The sequence below is a fragment of the Centroberyx affinis genome, unplaced genomic scaffold, assembly GCF_046629955.1.
Source record: "Centroberyx affinis isolate AG114_WGS23_722 - 3 ecotype Tasmania unplaced genomic scaffold, CSIRO-AGI_Caff_v1 ptg002859l_1, whole genome shotgun sequence".
Classification (NCBI taxonomy): Eukaryota; Metazoa; Chordata; class Actinopteri; order Beryciformes; family Berycidae; genus Centroberyx; species Centroberyx affinis.
Window position 1 is genome coordinate 228,975 of NW_027280994.1, and position 27,318 is coordinate 256,292.

Below are 27,318 nucleotides of genomic sequence, written 5' to 3' on the forward strand. Positions count from 1 at the left end.
GATGTTTACTTCAGGTTCATGCCATGATGGTGCCTCCTGTCTGATGTGGATCAAATCAGTTCATGAAAAGATATAAATCTGCTTACAGCTAAAAGTGAGGATTTATCCCACTGCCTCAGATTTAAGTATAATGTAACAGCAGCGTGTGCAACATGTATGTCATTAGGTTACTCCTGACTGCTCCCCTCCACCATACGATTTCGGTAATGGAGGATTTTCATGTAGTCTAGATTATATACTGAAAAGTACGCTTCAGCCAGACCAGCACAATAATCAGTGGCACAGTGACCATTTGACAATATTATTATTTTTTTTATTTTTTTTGAGAGCCCATCTGTTCCTAAGAACCAAACCGAAAGCAGCAGCATTTGAATTATTCATGTTATTTAACTGTAACACATTGTTAGAGACATTTGGTCTTGCTCTAAAAGCTTACCTTAGGCCTTGAAGTTGTCTGACTCTCCCTCACAGCCAAGGGAAGATAGTAATGGATCCCCAGGGAGACGGATATGGGAGTTATCTATATCTCTTTACCTCTCTCATTCTCTCAACTTAGATCTTTCTCCCCTTAAATGTATAGGTCATACCGCTCTGCCCATCTCATTCTCAGCTTTCCACCGCCCATCATCTCCACTGTGCAAGGAATCCTGATTGACAGAGAGATTGGCCATTACCATATCACATGGGTGATTGAATCCCTTGCAGCTTGTTTCTCCTGTGAAAATACCCTGTATACACACATACTCTTTACCAGACTCTGCAATACACTGTTCCATTATGGGCCTATCATGCTGTTTGCAGAATATAGCACAACAGAACAAGTGGATATCCAATTCTATAAGCTCAAAGCCACAGCATGTTATTGCAATACAGCATATGACTTGTTACCTTGAAAACAGAGTCAGCTTTAAAATAGAGAGTATAATACTTTGCCAATAGACACACCAATCTATCCAATACTCCCATTTTTTGGTCCTAACAGTAGATATTTTTGCCTCTCAAAGAGCTTCTCTGCTGCTTGTCCTGATACAATGAGATTATATCAATGTGTCTGTTTTCATGAATGGTAGGTGGTCGGCTGGATAGATAACATCTGCCCTCATCTCCACTTCACAGGGTCCAGGGCGCGGTTTGAAGACAGCCCCCCTCGGATTGCGGAGGACCCCTCGGATTTGATCGTGTCCAAGGGGAGCCTGCGACCCTCAACTGCAAGGCAGAGGGCCGACCCACTCCCAATATAGAGTGGTATAAGGATGGGGAGCGCGTGGAGACGGACAAAGACGACCCACGCTCTCATCGCATGCTCCTGCCCAGCGGCTCCCTCTTCTTCCTTCGCATCGTACACGGACGACGGAGCAAGCCAGATGAGGGCATCTACACCTGTGTCGCCCGCAACTACCTGGGAGAGGCCATAAGTCGTAATGCTTCCCTTGAAGTTGCCAGTAAGGAATTGTGTTATTGATCTAATTCATTAAAGTGTGTGTGTAGATGTGTGCGTGCATTTGTGTGAATGTTGTTTGTGTATAAAGGCTTTTGGAATTGCGTCACAAATCTCTTAGCAACCTTCTGGCGCCATTATGGAGGTCACTGGAGAATTGACTGTGCGCAAATAAAGGTAAATATATAACAATCAGGCTAGAAAAAGAGAGCATACCTTAAAAAGATTGTGGTGTGGGTGTAGGTTAGTCCAGTAATAAGAATGGTCCATGGATTTGTTCCCAAATTTAGTTTACTGTGACAATAAAGTAAACTGTCTTGTCTTTGGTCCTATAGTTCGTTGTAGTTTGAGAAAAGTTGTAGCTTGAGAAAATCAGGTGAGTTAACCAGAACAAGCAGCTGTGTTTTGGCATTGTTAGCTAGCTAACTAACCAGCAGACTAATTTAGCAAAGCAAAGGATGTAAACATTAACATGATCTAGACACTACTTATGCTAACGCACTAGATACGTTAGCTAGTGGGCAAACCAGATGTGTTTACAAGACATTGGTTAAGATGACCAGATGGTTTGCTAGCAAACCAGCTGACATCAACACAAAACCGATCAGATGTATCAGCACAGAAAATAAGCCTACTTAATTCTGTTGAGACAAATTGTATGTTTAGAAATGCAATTAGTTGTTTACGGCCACTGTTGCCCAAGAGTGGAGGACCTCCATTATGGCCGCCATTGGGTGAGTTACATCACCTGAAAGCCTTCTCTGTGAACCTTTAAGAGCATGCATGTGAGTGTGCATGTCTAAATGTATTTATTTTCTGCTCTTTGTGTGGAGGTGTTATTGTCTCCCAAAGAGGCTAAAGATTACAGCAGGCGAAGATGAGCTTTCACGTATCTTGGTGAAAGCGCACTGAAGAAAAAAGCTCCCACTAAGAGCCATGTCTATTATTTTTCCTCCTCAGTGCTGGACACGTGCCATTGTCTTCCATCGCTCCTAATTGTGCCAGTGTGGCTCGGCCCTGGGCTGAACAGCAGTTTTCCTTGGCATTAGGAAATGGATTAGTCAGTGCGTTGATTAGGGAAAGGAGCATAACAGATTAGTGAGGTCGAATTGTCCTCGTTAAAAACACAAAACAGCAATTTGAGCATTTCTTATCTTCCACCATATTGAGGCTTCCTCACTGGCAGTGTGTCTGTAAGTGCTCATGGCTGGCTGACCTCATCTGTAGCCTCGTGTCCAAAAATAGGGACAGCCTCCTCAGTTATATATTGGGAACCATAAGCGGCTACAAGTAACGCAAATATCGCAGCTGGGAGACGATATGAAGCATATACTGTCATATTGCCTCTTTTAAATTCTTGATGATGATATTCTGCTTTGTGTGCAGCTGAAGATTACAGTACTACAATCATATCGGTAAAGGGATGATTCACCTGCAGGCACTGAGTGACTAACAGTATTAATGAGTGCCTGTTTTGTTCTAATCTCGATGCCTCCTGGGTAGCCGGGGCATATGCTATGACAGTATGGTGGTGGTCTTAGGCTCCCCCCTCCCTCTGCGTGAGGTTGTGCTGACTGTGGGGTAATTAGTGACCCAATTAGCTCTGGCAGGAAGGAGGGAGTGTGCAGTGTCAATGAGAGGCCGGTTTAGGCTGGTGGTCTTGCAGGAAGGGGGCAGGGTAGTGCGGGGGTGGGTGTAACTCTGTGTGTGTGTGTGTGTGTGTGTGTGTGTGTGGAGAATTGGGTAGGAGTGTGACGGACAACAGGTGGGAGAAGGAAGAGCTTTAAACTCCCACTGAGCAGTAATTAATACCGATGCATCTGTTAGTCTTAGTGCGGCTCGGACCACTGAAGCAGGATTGCTGACACTCATCATGTCTTAACCACGTTAATTACACTGTTGCCAATGCATGATGCATAATGTATTGTGTCATCCGAACAGACTTAAACTTTTGTCTGGATACTTTTGTAAGGATGCTTGCTCTGCTTGGAAATGTTAGCAACAGTCATTCTGTTGTCAATTGTTTTTTTCTCTTTTTTTTTTTACCCTAAGCTGCCAGTGACCGGCTGACTTGCTTGGCTGTTGAAAAACCAGAATAATGAGACAGTGGGAGTGGACTGAAATCCATTCCTGCATTCTTCCCAAACAGTTTTCTCGCTCTGTCTTTTGGCTTTTTATGTAAAATAAAAGTAGTATCTGTTTCAAAGCCATGAATGTGGATGTCTGCCGCAGAGAGGAGACAGTCACATGCTGTGGCTGGATTAGAATAAAGTAGGACAAATAAAAAATAAAACTTGCTTAAAAGGCTTTAGAGCCAGATGTTCCTCTTACTCCTGATGAGGGATTATTGAAGGAATCAAAGTTCTGGTTGCAGCTTGTTTCTTGGCTTCCTGTCCTCTACAGCCTCTTCTCACTGGACAAAATCTGCAGACATCATCCCTGATGAATAAGATTTCTGCATGTTGTATTGCAGTTTAGAATGTATCCTTACTTGCATGTGTAATGTTTGTTTGCAACAGTCTCTGTAATTGAAACATCCTTGAGGTTTTTGGAATTGGAGGAATTTGTAGACAAGAGTTTGCTTGTTAAGACAGCCCCGGAGTGCCTTCTCAACCTCCATCAACACAGCCAGACAATGGTTGGATTAAAGCAATCTCTCTTCTCTGTAGGCAAAGCCTCCATTAGCTGTGACAGGACAGTATCATGGCAATGGGATTAGCCCACCTCCCTAATGGGTTTACTGCTCTTAGAAACAAAAGAACAATAACGGCACAGCAGCAGGTCATCCCAGGTTCTCAAAATGTATATTTCCACTGTCCTTTAACCTCCACCCTCCTACTTCTCAGCCGTGCCTGGTGCCCATTCACACATCTGTCCTGCCTGCCTCCCACACTCACTGTCACCTCTCCTTAAGCACTGCTCTGTTTTTTTCCTGTCCTGTCTGTCACGTCACACACCCTGTCAATTATGTTTCTTTCAACTTGCCATCTGTGAAGTGTTCAGTCACCGGCCCTCTGGCTGCCTGGTTTTAGGCATCTTGATAGTCAATAAAAATGACATCAACACTATACATTCATCAATATTATACATGATTTAATACATGCAATACAAACAGATTGGCAGAGAGAGAGTGCAATGCATACTATTATTCTTGCGATTAATCTCTCCTCCTCTCTCTCTCCATTCTTCTAAAAACACCAACAGATGGCCTTTCCGCAGTCCTAAAGCTGTGCTCTGCTAAACACTGTATTATAGAGATAAATGTCACTTAAAAATCAAGTGATGAATATTCTGGGGGAGATTAAATCTCTTAATCTGTATATCCCTGAAATATTAAAGTTATGAAAATGAATGGGCGCTCCGCTCCCAGAATAGCGCGCACAGAAATAATGATGAAGCCGTTGAAGTCATTTAGCTCTGCTTTGCCATTATTTAAGCTCACAGGAGGTGGCTGCATGGGGGAATATGAGGATTTGTCTTTGTCCCTGCAGAGGAAGGGTCAAACCTCAGCTGCCGTACAATAGTCCTGCTCTCTGTTGGTGCTGAGTATGGACAGCTACAGCAGGGAGAGCAAAGGGTGTAGTTGAGGAGAATATTTGGCAGCCGGAGTAGTCACATTATTTCCGAGGAGTGAAGTTAGGGACAGTAGCCCCTCAGGAGGCCGCCTGTCTCTGTGTTTCTTAGAGCATTGGTTGATTCTGTGGTGGGATCAACATCTCATACAAACATGCGTGTGAAACTTAGTTTAGCATGGCGGGTTTTAAAGCCTGAGTGAGGAAGGATCACATTAACTTCACCGTGGCTTCAAAGAGTTTCGGAGCTCGTAGTGCACAGTGTTTGGGGGAGTGATCTGAGGGATATATCCTGCTCTCTGGCATGTGTTTCAACCCTCAAATGTCCCACTTTCCAAGACTCTATGCCCGGGGACTCTGGGCTCCAGCACTAAATGCTGAAGGTGTGTGTGTCCGTGCCTGCCTATGTGTGTTTGTGTGTGTGTGTGTGTGTGTGTGTGTGTGTGTGTATGTGTGTGTGTGTGTGTGTGTGGATTTGTATCTGTGGGTGTGTATGTGCCCGTGTGAGGTTCAAGGATTAGCTCTCTGCCCATAACTTTTTCACTTCAGTCACCATGGCAGTGAAACAAAGGTCTCTGCGCTCCCATCTAACCAGGCCTTACAGACGGAGGTCTAAAAATAATGCAGTGCTTTCAATTAGCCCCTCAGCTCTGCAAAGCATTTGAAACAGGCAGCCAAGTGAATAGGGTCGGGGTTATTTGGCGAACAGACTTTTGGGAGGAGTGTGAGTGCCTTGGCTGGTTATAGTTCATCCATCTCTTTGCTACAGCTCCTGCTAGGGCCGTTTTATTGTGCTGTTCTCTTTTGTTAAGGTTTATGGGAGGGTGCTCGGTGTAGGGGTGAGGCTGTTTAGGGTGCTATACCTCTAGGTGGACAGATGTCCAGGCAACACGCGCCCCCAAGCTTTCCCCAAAGAACCCCCTCCAGGGATTACTCACTCCTGTCTGCATGGGCCCTCAGCTTCCCCTGGTCACCGGAGCTTGACAGGGCTTCTGCACTGACATGTATTCACATTTTGAATGTGAATTATAATTAAAATATCATCTGAATAAAGAAAGAGAAATTGAATGAAGTGGAAGCGGGTTGGAATTCCTGAATGAGTATTCATAAAAAAAAAAAAAAAAGATTTCATATTTTGCTAAATGTCACAGCAGTTATAATAATAAAAAAAAAAATGGTTCCAGACGGTGAATAGAATGTGCTTCATTATAATGCAAAAGCAGCCCACCTCATAGAGATTACCACTGCATTTGAATAGGGCCGGCTTTGAGTGGGCAGGTAGAGCATGAAAGATTGTCTCATATCTCGTAGCTGAAGACGAGGGGAGGGGAGGGGGCAGATCGACTGATGACCACTTCAATTCCGACGACGGATCTGAAACCTGAGTGAAGCCTGTCCACCGCTTCACCGAGTCTGGAATATTCATACGCATTTACCAAGGACGATTGCAGCCCTCAAACAAGAGTGATGGATGTTTTTTTTTTCCTCTCTTTTTAAATGGCAGTGATAAAGTCATTCCAAACGAGATTATATTCAAACCCTGTGGGTCTGAATATTGATGCCGTATTAAAGGGCAGCGCTGCCGTGTTGACATAGACCTGTCAGACGTGTCGGTTGATAATTGATGTGGCGTAGGTTTAGACTTATTTGCTCAGAGTAATTTGCTTAGTATAAATTAACTGCTTAATAAAGACTCAATTTCACGTGGATTATAGTAATTACACTAATTCACAATATATTTAGTACAAGTAAACTGAGATTACACTAACTCAACGTTGTTGGAGTGATAATGATTACTGTGCAAGAGGTGTTAATGTTTACTCTGTTAACATATTGCAGATTGTAGATCGACATGAAAGCAGATGGTCTGTCATTGCTTGTATATTTGTGAAAGATTGCTGAAATATTAATGGAGGTTTAAAAGGAGAATATATTGATTGATCATTCTGGAATAATACGCATTGGTCGAGGAAAAAGCCTGTAGGCTTAGCTACAGGATGTGGTCCAAAATGATGAGTGAAGCAGTTTTTTGTGTGTGTGTGTGTGAGTGAGTGTTTGAACATGTGAGCATGGCAGAGTCCAGCTATGAGTTCCCATTGTACAGCGGATCTCCGGGGATGCTCCAGGTTCCAGATTCACACTGTGGCTTTCATCTGTCAATCACAGCAGGAGATTAGAAGATATCAAAGGTCGCCATGTCAAGCTTCTCATCCTGTCTTCATTCACCGGGTGGCGGCGAACTTCAGGGGTGACATGAGGATAGGTGCCAGCGGTTTTTATTCCTGTCAGAACTGCGTTGCGGATAGTGTTTGGAATCAGAGACACAAACCTTTCATTAATGCAGAGGCCATTTTTTTTCCTCCCTCTCACGCGGGTTAAATTATGAATGCGCTGTTATTTGTTTACTCTGTGTTGGACTGAGAGATGTGCATTATTCATCTCCGCTGACAGGAGAGACAGCAGACTAGGACACGGGCCGGGGAAAACATTAAAACAGAGCACAGCCTAACAAGGACGTTGCCAGGGATTTGAGCAGTCATGCACATGCAAACACAATAATCGACTCTCACTCAATAAGCTTGTTTTCATCTAACCTTCAGGAAGACAGTTCACTCAAGGAAATAAATGATTCCCGGCACAGATCTCCCTCGTTCTTTTGATGAAACTGGCCATACATCTCACTACTGGCAGATCTGTGGTTAAGATATTCAGTCTGTGTTTTAAATACAGTGGACTGACAATCATACTATAAAGCAAGGAATCTCTGTATGTATGTGTGTCCTTTGCATATCTCGAGAACCGTTCGTCTGATTTACTTCACACTTGGCAGGTGTGTTGCTGGGGACCCAAGGACATGCAGTGTCGAGTGTGAAGTTGTTTGGATGAGCGGTTCTCGAGAAAGCTGCAAGCAGCAATACCGGAGGCCAAGCAATCAGCCCGTTCTGAACAGGCATGTTTTGAACGGGCACTGCACTAGTGTTTCTAATGTTTGAGCCTAATTCAGATTCTTTGTGTCTTACTCCTAGTCCTGAGAGATGACTTCCGGCAGGCCCCCAGCGATGTGGTGGTGGCTGCCGGTGAGCCTGCAGTCTTGGAGTGTGTGCCTCCACGCGGTCACCCTGAGCCCACCGTATCCTGGAAACGCAACAATGTCCGCGTCAGCACCAAGGACGAACGCATCTCTGTGAGTTCACCATATACACTGAACAAAGACTGAATGCATAGCTCGCATTTCAGACTGATTAGATAAACACTTAACGGGCTGACATCTGGCACAGTTCAGCTCACTGGAGTTGAAACCCTCTGAAGTTAAATCCTAACATTATCAAAAGTGTTAAAGGGAAAATACACTCTAAAACACTAAAAAACTGCTATTAGCAATGAACCTTGAATTTCTGGGCCCATTTTTTGTTGGTGTATTTTTCTTATTTCCATGGATAACTGGTCAAAAAGAGACAACGTGATGTCACATCAAGATATTTCCAATGCAGAAACAATGGAGTTTGATTGCTGATACATTTTTTTCAACTGTCTAAAGCATCAACAGTAAACATCAGGTTTTGGTGTCAGTGCCTCAGAATCAAAAAGCGAGGGCTTCTTTCTAGACTCAACATTTTGCACCGACGTTCAGCAATCAGACAGGGAGAAATCCATCATAGAAGAGGCAGAGAGACCCAATTTCTCCACTAACAGCAGCCTCAATAAACCAGAATGCAATGCAGCTACAAGACATGATGCATTTTGAGTAATGGGCGTGACTCTTGCTTTTTCTCGTCTGCGAAAACTCTTCGATTGAGGGAAAATGGGTACACCGAAAAAGTAAATTACAACAGTTCATCAAAACAACTGCTGGAATGCATTGAACATCACAGATTGAAGATATAACAGTGTATTTTTTTGTCTTTAATGGCTCTGATGATAGCTTTGATCAGTGTCAAGTTTGTGTCTTCACTCAGAGCTTCCCAGAGGTCAACAACGCTGTGTTGCTTTTCAGATGCGTGGGGGCAAACTGATGATCTCTCACACCAGGAAAAGTGATGCTGGCATGTATGTTTGCGTGGGCACTAATATGGTTGGAGAGAGGGACAGCGATCCTGCAGAGCTGGTGGTGTACGGTGAGTTCCCAACATTAATGTGTGTACCATCACGTCCTTCCAGGAGCGTGTATGGGAACAGTGTGTTAATGTGAATTTGTGCTGTTGTGTGGTGGACAAGTTGCACATGTTTGAAACCTTCTCCGTTCCGGCAGAACGTCCTGTGTTGATACGGAGGCCCGTGAACCAGGTGGTCATGGAGGAAGAGACGGTGGACTTCCTCTGTGACGTCCACGGAGATCCGGCCCCCACCGTGCGATGGCGCAGAGACGAGGGAGAACTTCCCCGGGGGAGGTGAGAGAGCGACGGACAAGACCGCAGACCGATAGAGACATCAGGCTGGTGATGTGTGGTGTCTGAGATATTGACAGATTGACTGAATTAGTGATGCAGATTCACCAGAGATGAATACTGTATCTGATTAAAGTGTGTGGCCTAGAAAGCAGAGTAAGTAATTGCTCATTATTTCATGTCTTTCCACAAGTCAACCGATGCAAATTTGCGACCACAGAAAGTCATTAGTTGGCAGAATCCTCCTGTGACCAGTCAGCTTTTATGCAGATCATTTTTTTTTACCTAAACCTTGCATTTTGTATGCAATGTAAGAACTGTGCTCACAACATCTATATAACTAAGCCTTTAAGTATCCAGTGCGTTTTACAAATGGACATAATTTTCACTTTCTAACATCATAATAACATTCTAAGACTAAAAATATAATACTTTCATAGAGCTCATCTCAAATGCAACCAGGAATTATATTGTGTATCTAGGTTAAAGAGTGCTATATTATATGTAGAGCTGGAGTGATGTTTATGGTCTTGAACAGTCCACTGTTGAACAAACTTTCTGTATTTGGCAGTTAAATTGTGTTTGGCAATTGAAGTGATTCTGCACTGCAAAAATTCCATCTTATTTAATCTATGATTGAGACTTGAGAAATGTTATTTTTCTTACAACAAGCGAAAAAACTGCCAATGGGGTGAGATCATTTTGCACAACTGAGTTTCCAACTGAGTTTTACTTGTTTCAAGAATTTTCTTGGAACCAGTGACAACATCCTGAAATAAGGCAGATTGCTCCTCTCCACTCCAAGATAATGTCACTTGATTGAAGAAAATCCTTGACAACGGGTTGATTAGCATGGGAAATAAGTGAAATTATCTTGCGCCCGCCACTGGCAGATTTCCTTCACTTCACAGACCAAGCGGCTTGTTAACATGGACAGCATTTTTTTTGCCGCGTAGTCCTGATAGATCTTTCATTGTCTCGCTGTCTGTTTCTCCTTCTCAGGTTTGAGATCCGCAGTGACAACAGCCTGCGTCTGCTCAGAGTGAGAGAGGAGGATGAAGGAACGTATACCTGCACATCTGAGAACAGTGTGGGCAAGACAGAGGCCTCAGCCATGTTACAGGTCCATGGTGAGAAAGACATCATGCATATTGTATATGATCTGTAACTGCAGAGTATGCAGATCACACACACACAAACACACACACACACGCACGTACGCACGCATACTTAAACATGCAGGAACGAGCTCTCGTACCTCAAGACATGCTCATGCATAAGGTAACAAGCAGTCACATGGCAACAGCAACACACATGCTCATGCCTGTTTCCTATCCAAAAGTGTGTGTGTGCGTGTGTGTGTGTGTGTGTGTGTGTGTGTGTGTGATATCAGTGTATCTGTGCGAGTCCCTGTCCAGCGGTGCTGCCAGGAGCTTATGCTAAACCGTATGGATTACGCCATTTGACAGATGTTTGGTAGATGTGTGCTTTAACACACTGCCAGGGAGCAGTCAGAGTATTAATAAGACATGACTCTCTCACTCTCTATCTCCCTCACTCTCTTCCTCTCTCTCTCTCTCGCTCTCTCTCTCGCTCTCTCTCTCGCTCGCTCGCTCTCTGTGCCTCTGTGTGTCTTGGCTCAAATGGTCTGAGACGACTTCATCCACCGTGGCTTTTATCAGTGTAAATGAAATCCAAACCAAGCGTTTTTCCATTTACTAGACATTTTTTTTTCATTCTGTCCCATGCTGTCACCAGTTTTGTAGCTGTGCATTTCATATACTGTACCAGCGTACTCATCCATCTCATGCATTTTTCATCTCTCTCCATCCTGTTTCGTACTGTATCGTCATTCCAGTTGGCCCGTTCTGTAAGTTAACATTCTGTTTATTTCTTTTCCAGAATAAGTGTTGTGCTACGCTCATTTAATTTTAAAAAATGGGCTTCTCTTTATACGTAATGATTTTTCAGTATCAGTGCCTAATGGTGTAAATAGGTTGTTTCATTAGGTACGGAGTTGTTTACAACATGCCTGTTGCTGCAGTCAGGCATTAAGTAAGCCTCAGACATACTGACTTAAAGTACACCAGATTAACGACTGCTATCAAACACACATCTGGTGTGTTTAGGGAAGTGTGTCAGGAGAGTGTGACACCACGTAAATCCCTTTCTCATTTGCAGCTAGTTCAAAATGCAGCTGCAAGGCTTTTAATTACAGCTAAAAAGAAGTAATGATTTTAACTTGAATAACTTTTAAATAAAGACACAGTTTGACCTCTGGTTACATTGTTTACCTTACAACTTGCTACAAACTGAAGTATAACCTTATAGGCAAAGGCTTATTGTCTGTTTCAAATCTCTAAATTAATCAGGCTTTCACTACTCTTATTATTTGGGTTCTAAACTGTGGTACAACTTGCTTGTCCAGCAAACTCAGTATCTTCATTTTAGATGGTTGCACACATAAATGTTCTTTTAGCAAAACATTGAATGTTATTATTATTATTATTATTATTATTATTATTATTATTAGTGGCGGTGGTAGTAGTTATAGTAGCACTAGTGTTATTTTCGCTATTATTGTTAAGATTTTCTACCTGTCTCTGTATTGAATTTGCTCCTCAAGATGTTGTATTGTCCTCAATACAACATCTTGAGGAGCAAATTCAATAAAACAAACCTATCAATTTTTCACAAAAAAAAACAAAATGGAATTATATCTTCCATGTTAATGAGAAAAAATATTTTTCTTTTCTCCTGTGACCTCTGTGTTGGGAGAGGGAAGATGCACTGTCCGTTCTCTTAGTGAGAACGTAGATGACTCAGTTCCCTTGTGTATTGAGCCAGATGTTTTCATGCATTTGTGTGAGTGGCTGTGCACATATTGTTATATTGTACTGCTGTATGTGTATAGAGAAGGAACACAGGGGGGAGAAACCTCTCGTTGGGAGTAAGCCTGTGATTCAGACTGAGGTAGCAGGCAGTGACAGTATCATCCAATAGAGGAGCTGATGATGTGGTTAACGCGATGATCTGACACAAACTGGCAATTGGCAGCTCTGCCCAGACCTTTCTCAAAATAACTCAGTAAATGTCATCAGGAAGGCACTGCAGTGGACAGTGATGATTTGTCGTTTCAAGGGATATGGAGGGGGTTATGTGTCTCAATAAAGATGAGAGAGCAGGTTATATAAAATATGCAGTATAGTGATAGATCAACGGGTTCAGAAGGTTAAAGTGACAACATTTCGAATCTTGCCTGTAAGGAGTGATGCTAAGTGGTTCATCAATACAGTTCTGGCATAAACAAGCAGGTATTGATTGCACGGTGGAAAGAATATAAATCTAAAAAGCTGGAGGTTGGCCAGTTTTTTAGAGGCTCCTAGTAATGTCTAAGGCTTCTAACTGATGGTCATACTACTTTTCCTCTCCAGTACCACCCCAGATTGCCATTAAGCCCCGGGACCAGATTGCTACCCAGGGGAGGAGCGTCGCCTTCCAATGCGGCACCACAGGAAACCCTCCACCTGCCATCTTCTGGCAGAAAGAGGGCAGCCAGGTAAGAGGCAGAGCAGACTGGAGCAGAGAACGAGAGGTCCTCGAAAGAATAACGCTTTATGTTGCAGCATCACAAAACATCCAGTACATTAATGGAAAAAGAATCCTGTCCAGAAACCATCGGAGTGCATGTGAATAAATGTCTTTGAACGCTAAGTTTGTAATTTTTGTGTACAGGTTTCGGGGGCTTTCTGTCTCGAAACCTTACTTGTGTTTTAAAGTGTTATTTTGATGAGCAGCGTAGTTGCTTTCACACCTTGTTTGTTTTTAAGCTGAGAATGATTCACCGCGACACAAACAGGTTTTGTTTGATTTAATCGTGCCTTTTCCGACACTTTTTTTTTTTATGATTGCCCACACTGTTCAAGACACATTTTCCGAGGGAAATGGGCGAGAGGCGAACAAGGGAGGGCAGCACATTTGCATTTGGCTCTGAGATATGAGGACAGATAAGTGTTGGAAGGCAATGCGGTATTGCGTTGGCGAGAAATTTTCTGCTGCTTGCAGACGCAGGGGAAGAGCAAAGTGATGGGGGAGGAGGAGCGGGAGAAGTGGAAAAGGAGAAGGGAGGGGTTGAGTCCAAGGAAGTACACCAGGTGTGGAAACTGCTTCTTCAGGGCAAACCCACAGAAAAACACTGTCCTCCTTCCACATTGTACCCAACTATAAATACCCTGTTGCTCAAAAACAGCTGAGATCACTGACTTGGAGGAGGAACTTTAGATGTTTTAGAAGCTTTGGAACCCCGCAAGTCAGAGAGGAAGTAGGAAGTTCAGCTACAGCTTTTCTGAATAAGCTTCAGTCTGCAGGATAGTTGAGGCATGGCTTCTCTGTTTGTAGAGCTTTTTGCTGTATTTTGGGGATTATCTGTAGCCTTATAACCTTGGCCCCTCCAGTGTAGTCTAAGCCTCTTAGAGGAATGAAATGGATGGATGAATGGATTGATGTGCCTCCCTTCCCCCTTGTTCACATCCATCTCACTTACTGAAACAGACTGGGACAACTATAAAACGTCTGTTGGTGTGCATCATCCCGAAACACCAAAACATCCCGTCCCGTCCAGTTCGGTCCTCTCTTTGTGTTTGGAAGGTGATGGGATGTGCGCTGGATGCTTGTGTGAACTTCTCATGTATCATCATGATTTAGGTCTGTGTGTGTGTGTGTGTGTGTGTAGATGTTGCTGTTCCCTGGCCAGCCAACATCCCAGTCTGGTCGTTACTCTGTTTCCATGAGTGGGGAGCTGACCATCACTGATGTCCATCCTGAAGACTCTGGTTTCTACATCTGCCAGGCCATCAGTGTAGCGGGAAGTGTGCTGACCAAAGCTCTGCTGGAGGTAGAGGGGGGTGAGTGTCTCGCTGTACTGTCAGCTAATGAGGAGAAAATGTATTAATTGCTTAGTAGGCGCAAAACAATAAGGCTTCTCTACTACATGCAGGATAAGCAACGTGATTCAAGCTTGGCGCTCTTCCTCAGGCAGCATCTAAGCACTAAGCTTGAGTTTTTGGCTCTTTATGCGCCCTATTGTTTTGTGCCCACTAAGCAATTAATAACTTTTCACCCTTTTTAGTGTAGCGGCAGCCAACTTCTTGTTTTCTGCAGGCCTTTTGGAAGCTGTTATTATATATTTTCCCCACTGTGCTCTGGTGGATAGCTAATGAAGAAAGAAATGACACGTAGGAAAGAAGTTTTGCATCTCTTCCACAGGATCAACTGACATAACATTCTGCCTCTTCTACTTTCTAACTTGTAGGTCCTTCAGGTCACGTTCCACCAATCATTCGCCAAGGCCCGGCCAATCAGACCGTATCTCTGGGGTCGGCAGCACAGCTGCAGTGCCGTGTAATCGGCGGACCCTCAGCCAGGATTTCATGGGAGAAAGATGGAGAGAGAATTGAGGGAGATAAACCTCGAATGACCTTGATGGAGAATGGCACTTTGCAAATCACCAACATAAAGGTGTGTGTGTGTTTGTGTAAAGTGTGTGAAGGGCATGAGTAGGGATGTGGTTTGAAAGCCCTTCACTGAAGGAAAGTACACAAGGACTATATAGAATACCGTAAACAGCCTTGCCTGATCGCCAAACTTCTTTGACTTTCTCCCCATTGAAACTTCGGCTACAGCCCACACTGACGACATTTTTTTCTTCTTTTCCATTATAAATTCCTTTTCAGTTTTTAAAATTAAGGTGAGACTGAATTTCAAAGACCAATCTCTCTAAGGCAGCACATATCTCTCCGGCACAATTATGTGCTCATGCAGTGTGTAATTGTAATGTTAATGAAGGTGCTTGTTTGTAAATGCTAATGTGTTCTGCTTTGATGAAAGAGCAGCCAGTGGCCCCTTTGTGTTATAACCCCACCTGGAGGTTAGCGAGTGCACGGAGGACGGAGCAAAGCAGCATCATTTCCATTAATTGACTGGCGATAGATGATTAACGATCTAACGGACTTTAATTAAATCTCCTGCCTGGACTGTGCTCGTTCGCTTCCTCTCTCGTCCTCTTTCTCTGGCTGTGCCACGCTCAGCAGCGGTGCTCAGTAAACTTAGAGCATTAAGGTTTGGTTCAGTGCACCGCTGAGGCGGGGGAAATCTGCCATGCCACTGTGCTCAATGGAACAGAAGAGATGCATTAGTGTGGCATCAAGGGGATGACAAGGAAAAAAGGGGAAATGGAGATGACGAGTGAGGCACTAAAAATATTTACCCTGCTGATGCCCCTTCCTGTCATCAATATTTCAGTAGTAGGTAGAGTCATCTAAAGAAGTTTGCCTGCCCACACGCTGCGCTGTCTGTCAGCCAGAGGTCAGCGCTGCGGTGAATGATCTCATATGGTCTGATGATAGTTCCAGCAGACTGGCTCTCTGCCAGGCCGGGGTTAGACGTTAACACCGATAGTGTCAGTGAAGCATGCGGGCATGTACAGTTCACAATGTAAATAGAGGGCAGGTAGAGCATGGTGCGGTGCCTCAGGGGGGCAGCAGGGAAACGTATTGGGCACTGCTTTTGGGTGATGACTATCAAGTGAAAAAGTGGCTTTTTGGTCATGTTTTGAATTTAAGTATGCATAGATTTTATGTCTGAACCTGAGGATGGCACCAAAACAGCTAAATTGAGACATACTGAAGCAAAAACAATTTGGACTCCAGCATTCCTCCAATGATCTAAATACATCCAAATCATTCTTCAAAAATTGTCACTTGAAACGTTCATTCCTTTTGCTTTTTTGGGAGACGCTCTCATATGGAATTGCCTGCCGTTTTAACAGGACACAGACTCTGGGATGTACACATGCGTGGTTTCCAGTGCCACAGGGGAGTCGAGCTGGAGTGGGATGTTGACTGTCAGAGGTACTCACACCATAACTCTCTGCACACCCTGTCACTCTCCTGCACCTCACACCCTGTCACTCTTACGCTACTACACCTCCCTGCATAAGAAACAACACACTTTGCCAATGTTCTCCATAATGTAAGAGATCACATTCTGCAGCCGCAGTATGACAAAACGCATTCCAGCTTCAGCCAAAATACTCACTGTTCTTTTGCAGTTTTGACTGAGACAAAGAATAAAGCATGTGACTATATTGCCTTCCTGCTGTTTTCCCGTTTATGTAACAGAGGATGGAGTTTCTTCGGTGTCCAGGGTTTCAGAGTCCATCCAGCTTCCTGGTCCGCCCCAGAAGCCGGTGGTGACGGAGGTGACCAAGAACACCGTCACCCTCACCTGGCAGTCCAACCCCCATGAGGGCGGGGCCGCCGTCACCTCCTACATTATCGAGGCCTTCAGGTACTCAGTGACACACAGATATATAGGCAAGGGTGGAAGCAACAAATTACATTTACTCTTGTTTGTAGCTTTTTTGTGTGCTTGTACGTTTTTTTTTTTGTATTAGTAGAGTTATTCAGAAACTACTTGTATACTTGTCTATTTGAGTTGGACATTTTGGTACACTTTCCACCCCTTGATACAGACCTCAGTACAGTCAGTATAATAGGTAGCTATTTGTAGCTATTTCAAACTGTCCGTTTCTGTTTTTACTGTTAGTATTCTGACTATTCCCAGGTCATGAATGCCTTTCTCATTTAGTCATTACATCTCGGAGGTGATTCATTGCAGCCTGAGGGAGAGACAGTTCTGTGAAGTGACGTGAAGTGAAACAAGAAAATGTGACACTCACTGCATCGGTGCAGTATATAGCCGTACCATCCGCAGACAACCGTAACAACTATAACAACCAACCATGGGCTATATAGCAAGAGAGAGAGTGAGTGAGAGAGAGGACAATTATTGCAATGGTCAGCTCAGCAGCTCTGTCCTGTCCTGGGGCAATGGAGGGGGATGCTAGACCAGTTGGAGAATTCACTCATTATAGAAGCGGGAGAGAGGGTATAGGCCAAGTGTGGACACAGACACACACACACACAGTCCAACAGGCTCTGTGTAACAGGAAGCCCACTGTGGCAGATTTGCGCGCAGCCTGAACTGTCAGTGCTGTTAGAGAGCTGAGGATCTTTCCATGTAGCCGCGGTTGAAGCCGAACTCTCTACTGCATGCTCCACCACCAACAGTAATTGCTTGGAATTTTTTTTCTCTCAGGCATCAGCAGGAACAAAAATAAAGATCTAGGAACCATTTTTTTTTCTGTTACAGTACCACTGCTTTTTTAGGTTACAATACCCCTAGTCATTTCTACTTTTTTACTTCAGAAAGAAGAAGTGGACAAATGCAGGAGAGATGCGTGATGGGGGATTTATATAATAGCAACCACTGTAGCTTCCCTCCAAATCCATTTACAGACGTAGCTTTAAATAGAGCTGGATGGCTCTATTTAAATGGCAAAACTGTTCCTCTGGAGAACGGTTGGCGAGAAAGGTAGAAGAGGGAAGAAATGGATGATGAGAAAAAACTGTGGCCTGCTTGTTGTAATTACCCTGCTTTTTCTCTAACGAGATGAAGAGAGTGTTAAATTGTGCTCATGCTGGTTGTTAGTCCCCACAGTCCTGGATTGTCGTATCCTCACTGGACTGTTCAAAAGCCATGCTTATGAACTATTGTAATGAAAAAAGAAGTAAAAATAGTGATTGTTCAGAAGTTGAGAGCGGCCCTAGTTGCTAATTTTTATTTTACTCCTATTATATCAAGATCAGAACGAAAGTATGTCATTATCTCAAGATATCCCACTTCATTTTCTCATGATCATGAGATAAAAAAGGTTTTTCTCGAGATCACGACTTAATCAGGTATCTGATGGGGGTTGCAATCTCTGCCTGTGTCATACCTTGACTAAAGTCAAATCTGATTTTCTGACATTGTCAGTTCCACTTTAGTCTCTCTACACTAGGCAACAGCAAAAGTCGGACAAGAGTTGTGATCTTGGCAAACCAGTATTTTGTCATCTGGAGATAAGATAATTAAGTCGTGATCTTGAGATAACGGGAGTAAAAAGAAATGAGCAACCACGGCCGTGCACAGAGCAAGTCGAGTCACAGATGGCACATTTGCCAACTGAAACCAGACTTCATTGACTGCCAATTGTATGTTTAACCATAAACTTACTTTTCAAGTAGACGAGCATCCTCCCGATAAAGAGCTTGACCTGGTAGTGTGACATCATCTCGTGACCTAACCAAAATCATTTATCTAATTAAGCTGTGATCTTCAGAAAGCACATTTTGTTATCTCACAGTAATGGTGTAATTAAAAATGATCACAAGAAAACAAAGTCTGATATCTTGAGATAACAAGATAATTATGTTGTGATCTCGAGATAACAACCACAGCCGCTCTGGGCTTCTGCAGTTTTGTTTCTTAGCGCATCTACAATCTTTAGTGACAAATAACTTTTTTCTTCCCCAGCCAATCAGTGGGCAGCACCTGGCAGACAGTGGCGGACCATGTGAAGCAGGAGAAGCACACAGTCATCGGACTCTTCCCCAACACAGTTTATCTGTTTATTGTGCGAGCGGTCAACTCCTACGGCCTCAGTGACCCCAGTCCGATCTCTGAGCCTGTCAGAACGCAGGGTGAGTACACACTGCACACATTTAAAGTAATTTAATCTTGTCCTGAGCCGTAAAATCATGTTTTTATTTTCTTATTCTAAAACAGGAGAAGAGAAATCCGCCAGTGGGGTGATACAATTTGTATTGTTTCACTACAGTTCACTTGTTTTGAAATATATGAAAAAGAAATAACAGAAATAATCTCGCCCCGTTGGCAGTTTATTTATTATTTCATTACAATTTATTACAAATGTGTATATAGGCTCAAAACGAATTGTTTTCTCAGTGTGATACTCTTCTGTCGTGAGCAATGTTGGAATTAACCTAAAAGCCTTTAGCAGAGTAGCTGCTAACTGTAGTTTTTTTGGCCTAGATTGAGTTGAATGCTTTGTTGTTTCAGATGGGAGTCCTACAGAACAGGGTGTGGACCACAGACAGGTGCAGAGGGAGTTGGGAGAGGTGTCCGTCTACCTGCAGAAACCTGTGGTTCTCTCGCCTTCCAGTGCCAAGATTTCTTGGACCGTGAGTCGAATAGTTGGCTGATGAAAATATTCTACTTTTGAAAGTTTGCTGGCAGTGTGAAAGACATACAAAAACTATTTTAAACACTATGTGACACAAATAGATTTATTTCAATTACAAACACAGCTGGTTCTGCCTCTGATTATCGGTGTGAGCGTGAATTTCTGTTTCTGCATTTGTTTTGTGTTTTTCAGGTGGCCCGTCAGTCCCGGTACGTTCAGGGTTACCGTATATTTTACCGGACCATCGGCAACTCCTGGTCGGTCCAGGATGTGGAGGCCACGCCTGAACATAGTACCATCCTAGCAGATCTACGCAGCGACACGGAGTACGAGGTTAAGATCCGGCCGTACTTCAACGAGCTGCAGGGCCTTGACAGCCTTATGGTTCTGCTGCGTACGCCTGAGGAGGGTAAGAATTACATGGCAGCAGCTTTGTAGATTACACATGGCTGCATTTATCAAAGATTATTCAGTAGCCTCTGTTGATATTATTGTTCTTAATATGCCACTCAAGTTTAGAATAATAGTAAAGACATCAAAACTATGAAATAACACAAATGGAATTATGCAGTGGCCAAAAAAGTGTTAAATAAATCAAAACTATCTTATATTTTACATTCTTTAAAGTAGCCGCCCTTTGCTTTGATGGAAAGGCAAAGGCGTTAGAAAGAAATTCACACATAGGCATCAACTTCACTATTTATATTTGTCTAAAAAACTAATTTCAAGCATTTAAGCATAAGCCTTTAGATCAAAATGGCTTTAAGATAATGAAAAACACAGTACATTCAATCAGGTGTGTCCAAACTTTTGACTGGTAGTGTATATCACTCGGTTGCTCATTTTGCTTTAAACCTGATACCATTTCCCTTCTTATCACTGTCCAGTCTTAAGCCCGGCGCCACAAGCTGTATCAGTGGTTCAGCTCAGCAATAGCTCCAGTATCAGCGTCTCCTGGGAGCCTCCGCCGCATAATATTCAGAGCGGCATCATTCAAGAGTACAAGGTGAGCCTACACCTGCCTGGTAAAGACTGCATCTCTGTCTTTGTCTCTGACACTTATTTGTGTTTGTAAGACAGCCAATCAGTGATGCCAGCTGTAGATTTGGGAAAATATAGTGAAGAAATTTGATCTTTTAATCCACGGTGTTCTGATTTCAAACAGTCATTGTTGTCAAAATTCGCTGTTTAGATACTTATGAAAAACACTGATTTTAATTAACAATTAGTAATTACTTATTGCCTCTTATCTGCTGCCAATACGGGCCCTGCCGCTGAAAGAGAACCAATTTTGTCATCAGATTCTCAGCTGAACGCTGACTGTCCCTGTCATCTGTTCTCTCTGTGAAAAACAGAGAGTTCTGATTATCTGTCCTTTAGTGTGAGCAGAACACTGATTACTAATCATCTAGCTGCTATTCCAGAAAAAACATCAAAATGGAACACTGAGTTCTATTATTTCGTTTTGTTCTCCCATCTGTGTCTGCATGCCGCAAGTTTAGAGAAGTCCGATCATGAAACTCCAAGATCGTAATCGTACCTACAAGTTAGCGGTTGATCCTGGCTCCTCGACGGGTTTCCTTATGCAATTTACTCTGTGTGTTGTACATATATAACAAATCATCTTAAAACTAATGCTGATATCACACTTAATCCGTAGTACATTTGCGTTACATGCAGAGTTCTGTGCCAGCACCCCATGGCTCAAACATATTGCGATGAAACTGAGAAAATATGGTTATATATTTATAGTGTTGCAACATACCTTTTCTTTTTTTTTCTCTCTCTCTCTCTCTCTCTCTCTCTCTCTCTCTCTCTCTCTCTCTCTCTCTCTCGGCAAGCAGTGCATAATTTACATTACTGCAGGACGTTAAGACTATGACTGGGTGCTAATGTATGTGAAAATGCGCTGTGTTGATCCCTGTTTTATGTTAAAGAAGAATAAAAATTGATAAACAAAAAAAAACCAAAAACATATTTTCAATGCAACTCTGAATCACTGATGAAATGTTTGCATCACACAAACTTCATAAAGAGCTGGTTAAAAAAACAGAATGATGCAGCAGCAGAAGATTCTCTCATCCAAAATGCATTAACTTCCATGGGAGAGTAACACAGTCGACACATAAGGTGTGATCCTGGCCTAAGGCGCATGCGATAAATGTGCAACATCAGGGTTTTGAATCTGGCTCGCGACCATCATTGCATTGACATCCCTTTCTCTTTCTCCTCTATCTTTCCTGTCAGCCTCCACAGCGTACGATCAGATAAAGCAGCTGTGCCGTAAAAAAACGAATCCAAAAAGAACACAGGTGTTCATCAAAGGCTCTCTTAATAGGATATTTCTTATCGCAGGGCATGTTGTGTAAAGTAAGGTGTTTTATGCACATGTGCCTGTTGGCGAGCATTAACCCTCGCTGCCTGGTGGTCTTCAGGTCTGGTGTCTGGGCAGCAACCTGGAGAGGGAGAGCCAGATCAACCGCACAGTGGATGGAGCGGTGCTGTCCATCCTGCTGACGGGCCTGCTGCCTGACGTCCGCTACAGTGTTGTGGTAGCTGCTGTCACCAGCCTGGGTGTGGGCGCCCACAGCCCGCCTGTCAACCTGCTTCTCAGTGAGTCACTCAAACTGTTAACAGCTACTACGGCTGGAGAAATACGGCTAGACGTGCCCCCAGTGGACTGAGTTAACGGCAGGTGAAATCTGTTTGCAGAGTGTCGTTTAGATTGTGTGAATAAATTGAAATCGGAGCGTTCACAAGGTTGATATTTCGAGTGTGATAATGTAAAACGTGCAAGTCTGTAATTTACAGTGAAGCAGTGAATTTGTTCAAGTTTTGCTGCTACTGGAGTGCTGTTAGATAATCTAAATGATACTGGATGGACCGGAAACATTAAAGTACCAGTATCAGACCACTTGTTTATAATAAAGATGATAACAGCTCTCTTCTTTGTTATATAATCGGTCTTGCATTAATTAGTCTGTTTTTCTTTTCTCGTCCCCTCAGCCTTGCCGGCGGACAAGTCTTCCGCTCCTGTGCAGAAGGACAGCAGCCTCAGCCTATCGGAGCAGATCACAGGTGTGGTCCGCCAGCCTGCCTTCATTGCAGGACTGGGTGTGGCTTCATGGTTGGTCCTGATGGGCTTCAGTGGGTGGCTGTACTGCCGGCACCGCAGGAGGAAGCAGCTGGGACACTACACCACCTCCTTCGCATACACACCTGCAGGTGTGTGAGTTAGGAAGTGTTTTTTTTTGTTTTTTTTAGCGTCATGTGACATTAAGTATCCAAGTATTAACTGGAAATGTTACTAAATTATTTCAGTTGCCTAAATGTGACGTCCTTATGCCCTAACACCGTTGATCTGTAGTGGTGGAAATTCTGAATATTATCTCCCGTTGCCAGATGAGAGAGAATAATTTCCCCCACCTCCTAATCTTTGATGTCAGACAGATGTATAGCTCCATAAAGAATGATTTGTAAAACGTGGAAAAGGTTACAATGACACCACGCAGGATGATTTTCAATTTTGGAGACATCCCATCATCACTGAAAGCATGCATGGCATTCTAATGCGCCAACTGTCAAATCTTATTTATTGCATATCTCTTGTTCACGAAAGGCGGAAATAACAGAGGGAACAATTTCTGTTGTTGTGGCCGCATTGTAGAGCAGACCGTCGGATTTTATTTTTCAACAAGTGATGGTGATAAAATTGCTAATAGAATGTTGAGGATATCTCCAGCAGTGATGAATGTTTTCAATTTTGGTTTATATTCCACAACGCGATGCATGCACTTTCATTGCATATTCAGTTAATTAAAATTCATTTATGTCCGCTGGGCAATTTTCACAGCGGGCATAAAGTATACATTTAAAACACTCTCATATATATATGTAAACAGCGTCCGCTACATATATTTATAATATACCCTTAGGCACATTATTACATAAATACATAAGTTGGTTTTTGACTTTGAGAGACTTTGTTCATGTTCACAAATACTGATTGGACTGTTAAAGATAATTTTTTTTTTTTATTCTACTACCCCAATAATATTTCACAATGACTGTTATTACCATTTTAATTATTAATATACTACTATACTATATATACTATATCTATTGCCATTGAACTAAAAGATATTTTATTATTTCACATTACAGTATAAATCTTATATCATCTTGTCATTTTGGATAGCATAGACTCCTAATGGAAGTTGAAATTCCATCTTATTGAAATTACATCTGCACTTGTATAGTGATACAGTGATTTATAGTGAGTTGTGTGCCTCGTAGTGTATGTAGGTCACCAGTGTATCCTTGTTAAAATGTCAATTAAAATCTGCATGCTTTAATCCCATGTGGGACGAACTGTGTATGTGGCCTTGAGTGCAACACAATATAAAATCATCTATCTTTGGAAATCAGGCTTATGCTTTCTATTGTAAAACAAGATTTCCGACTAACAGCTGTCTCTTGTATGTCCTTCCAGTCGGCTTTGCTCATGGTGAAGGATCTGGGATCATCAATGGAGGGTATACTGCAGATCACAATTTAATTATTAGATTAGATAATAATTGCCACAGTGTATGTTTTAAAAAGCACTGACCTAATCTCACCTCTTGTTTCCAGGCCGGGCATGTTGGGGTCAAACATGGGTAACTACCCCTGGCTGGCCGACTCCTGGCCGGCTCCTAACCTCACCCACAACAACAGCAAAGACTCTGTCAACTGTTGCTCCAGCAAGCTGGACTCAGACAGATATTATAATGGTAAGAGCTTTCAAAGTAGGTCATCGCTGGATACATAATACATTTTAGATTACAAAATAGATGATTTGTCGTCGTTTACGTAACACAGTCCGTTGCTGTCCGGCAGTCGGCATCCACAGCTACCCGAACCAGTCGGAGAAGTACAGCTCGGCTTCCAATGACAGTCCCATCTACAGCACCATTAACACGGCTGCTGACGAGGACTTGTTGGCGTACTATGACACCTACTCCAGCACGTCCTACACCCAGGGGCCCGACCCATACGCCAGCACCCCAGTACTGTCAAACAGCGGCCTGGTGGGTCTGGAGCAGGACCTGGACCAGTGGACCATCCAGTCTGGGCAGTCTGGGTCTGAATATGCCAAGCTCCAGTATACCAGGACAACAAGTGGTGAGGATTTTCTGCATATACATATCTCTACTAATCTCTTACCACCCGAAGAGAACAATGCCTTTTGTTTATTTACAAAGCCTTACTTGACAAGCTACCATTTTATATTTCATCGTTTTAAAATCGAGTGCTATAGGACGCCATACACATTCACAAGAATATATTAGATTGGATATTGCACATGTGAACACAGGGAAAGACAGCTTTCACCTTTTACGCACCTTACAGATAGAATAGGCTCCAAGACTCACTCAAATTGGAGCAACCTGTCTCCCTAGAGGAGTTGAGGTTACTGCTGAGTGATGTGTTATATAGGGATTGCTCTTGTTTTTCTTAATAGGCTTTCTTAATATGTTTGCAGGTGGAATGTCTTGTAATTCTAAATAATTTGTTTTTAATTTAGTTTTAGGCTCTGCAATTCTGAATATTTTTTTTAAAATATTTTGTCTATTTATGAATGTACGCAGGTCTCTCTTGAAAATGAGATCTCAATCTCAATGGGACTTGCCTGTTATAAAGGATTCAATCAATTCAGTCAGTCAATCAATATGATCAACTTTTGTATCACATAGCAGAAAAAAATCTTTAATTTCATCTCACCTGATCTGATATAGTTGATGCACATATTGCTGCTCACTGAAAGTAAGCAGTTGCAGTGCAATACTGGCCAGCATTGTTTAATGTCAGTTTGATTCTTGTTGAAAATCCATATTCTTGTGTTTTGTCTTTATAGACAAACTGGTGAAGCAGAGATCCACTGGGTCTTCGTCCAAGCCAGCTCCTCTCAACTGGGTGGACGTTCTGTCTCTGCCGCTTCCTGCCAACAAAGACAGAGGTCGTACAAACAGAGAGCAGGATGAGGAGCGACCCAGGTAAGACTTATCTCTGTAACCCTAAACAGTGATGAAGAAGGAAGTCTTAAGTTACACATCAAGGCCTTCTTTCACCATAAGTCTAGGTCCTCCTCTAACAACGTGATTGCTTTTTGTACTGTCTAATATTCATCCACTAAGTACTGTAGGTTATTATTAGATCCAAGGCCTCTGACTTCAACTACATGACAGACAGAGTTAAGGCAGATGGATATCAAACCTGCCCTGTAACTGGCAAGGCTGTCAAACAAAACTTGAGTGAAGTTTTGAGTTTGGGGAGTTTTGGAATTAACAACAGTTATGTCTGCAGGCAGCGAGTAGATCGCGTATTGAGGTTATGGAAGGGAGCCTCTCCTCTAACTAGTTCTGACAGATTAGATTGTGGACATAACGGGGTGCGATTGGAGGGCTGTTCTGACTGTGCCGTGTCTTTTGTAATGACATTAGCCACCATCTGACAGTCTGGATTAGTAGTTTCCATTTTCAATGACATGTCCACCATTAAATTAGCCCTGACGGCGCTGAAGTGACAACATAAATCACTGAGGTGGTTCTTGTCCTCTGCAACTCTATATCGGTCCCCTTTTATGCAAACTTTATCAAATGGGTTGCAATAGATTTTCATCTTTTTGAAATATTGTGGCTGTTAAAATTAAAAGTGAATAGTCAAGTCAAATTTATTTAACCTAACCTAACCTACCTTGCCTAGCCTAGCCTAACTGGAACCACCAACCTTAGACCCTCAGTGAAGACAAGGAAAAATTCCCAAGAAAAACCTTATTAGGAAATACAATGGAAGAAACCTTGGGCGGGGCAATTCAAAGAGAGATTCTCCACCAGGACGGTTGAGCGTGCAATAGGTGCTGGGACAAAACAATAAAATGGACAATAACATGGACAATGACAATGAGATATGAAGGAAGCAAATAAGACTAAGAGAAACAAATAAGAAAAAGAGAAGCAAATCTCTGCTATGTCACTTTATATATACGTATATATATATAAAATATATTTATATATTATATATTTTTGTTGTTTTGTACTGGTGTTAAATCTATTTAATTTATCATTTTGTAATTTTTTTAATATATTTTTATATTTACATTCATATTTTCTAGTGCTATTCTCATTTTTAACTGCTAATTGTACTGCTTGAATATTATGCTTATTGCCTATTGTCTATTGCTTGTGTCTGAATATTGCACTGGATGCCACTTTATTTTATTGTGTTCTTGTTTTGTTTTTGTCTGTCTGCTATTTGCACCGCACCAACTTACCAAGATAAATTCCTCATATGTGACCATGTGCTTGGTGATAATAAATGTGAATCTGAATCTGAGTTTATATCAGGGTAGTTTTGACATGTTCCCAGTGCTCCATCCTCACAGTGCTGTTCCTCGCTCCTCTAGCTCTGAGGAGGATGATGAGGACTGGTGTCCTCCGCTGCCCGCCAGAACCTACCTGATGGACGGCTCCAGGGAGGAGCTCTCCGGTCTGCCCTCCAGAGGAGAGGAGCTGTCCTACAGTCTGCAGTCCACAGCTACACTGCCTCCTTCCCCCCAGCAGGACACACACAAGCCCAGTGACAGTTCACGGCTGCAGCACTTTGACCTGCTGGCCCGCCACCGCTCTGTGTCCCAGATCACCCAGTCCAACCCAGATCTGTTTGCCAACAAGGAGGTCCGCGATGTCAGCGAGGCGTACCACACCAGCCAGTGGACCTATGATTTCAAGGGGGAGAACGTCGGCAAAGGTTGGTTGTTCTCTGGTTCGAACCACAAAGTCTTTTAATGGTATTGTG

The 27,318-nt window shown here is 42.9% G+C and overlaps 1 protein-coding gene across 1 annotated transcript in view; it reads left to right on the forward strand.

Moving 5' to 3' along the window:
* LOC139658259 (roundabout homolog 2) overlaps positions 1-27,318 on the forward strand; it is a 34,704-nt gene that overhangs the window by 5,347 nt on the left and 2,039 nt on the right. Inside the window, 22 exon segments of the mRNA XM_071536344.1 lie at positions 1,117-1,182; positions 1,185-1,442; positions 8,037-8,194; positions 9,005-9,125; positions 9,260-9,398; positions 10,398-10,525; positions 12,830-12,954; positions 14,128-14,299; positions 14,707-14,912; positions 16,222-16,303; positions 16,574-16,742; positions 18,813-18,979; positions 19,359-19,480; positions 19,675-19,891; positions 20,370-20,488; positions 21,918-22,095; positions 22,489-22,707; positions 23,975-24,017; positions 24,115-24,254; positions 24,361-24,642; positions 25,379-25,517; positions 26,927-27,270. Coding sequence (XP_071392445.1) covers positions 1,117-1,182; positions 1,185-1,442; positions 8,037-8,194; positions 9,005-9,125; positions 9,260-9,398; positions 10,398-10,525; positions 12,830-12,954; positions 14,128-14,299; positions 14,707-14,912; positions 16,222-16,303; positions 16,574-16,742; positions 18,813-18,979; positions 19,359-19,480; positions 19,675-19,891; positions 20,370-20,488; positions 21,918-22,095; positions 22,489-22,707; positions 23,975-24,017; positions 24,115-24,254; positions 24,361-24,642; positions 25,379-25,517; positions 26,927-27,270 — 3,594 coding nt within the window.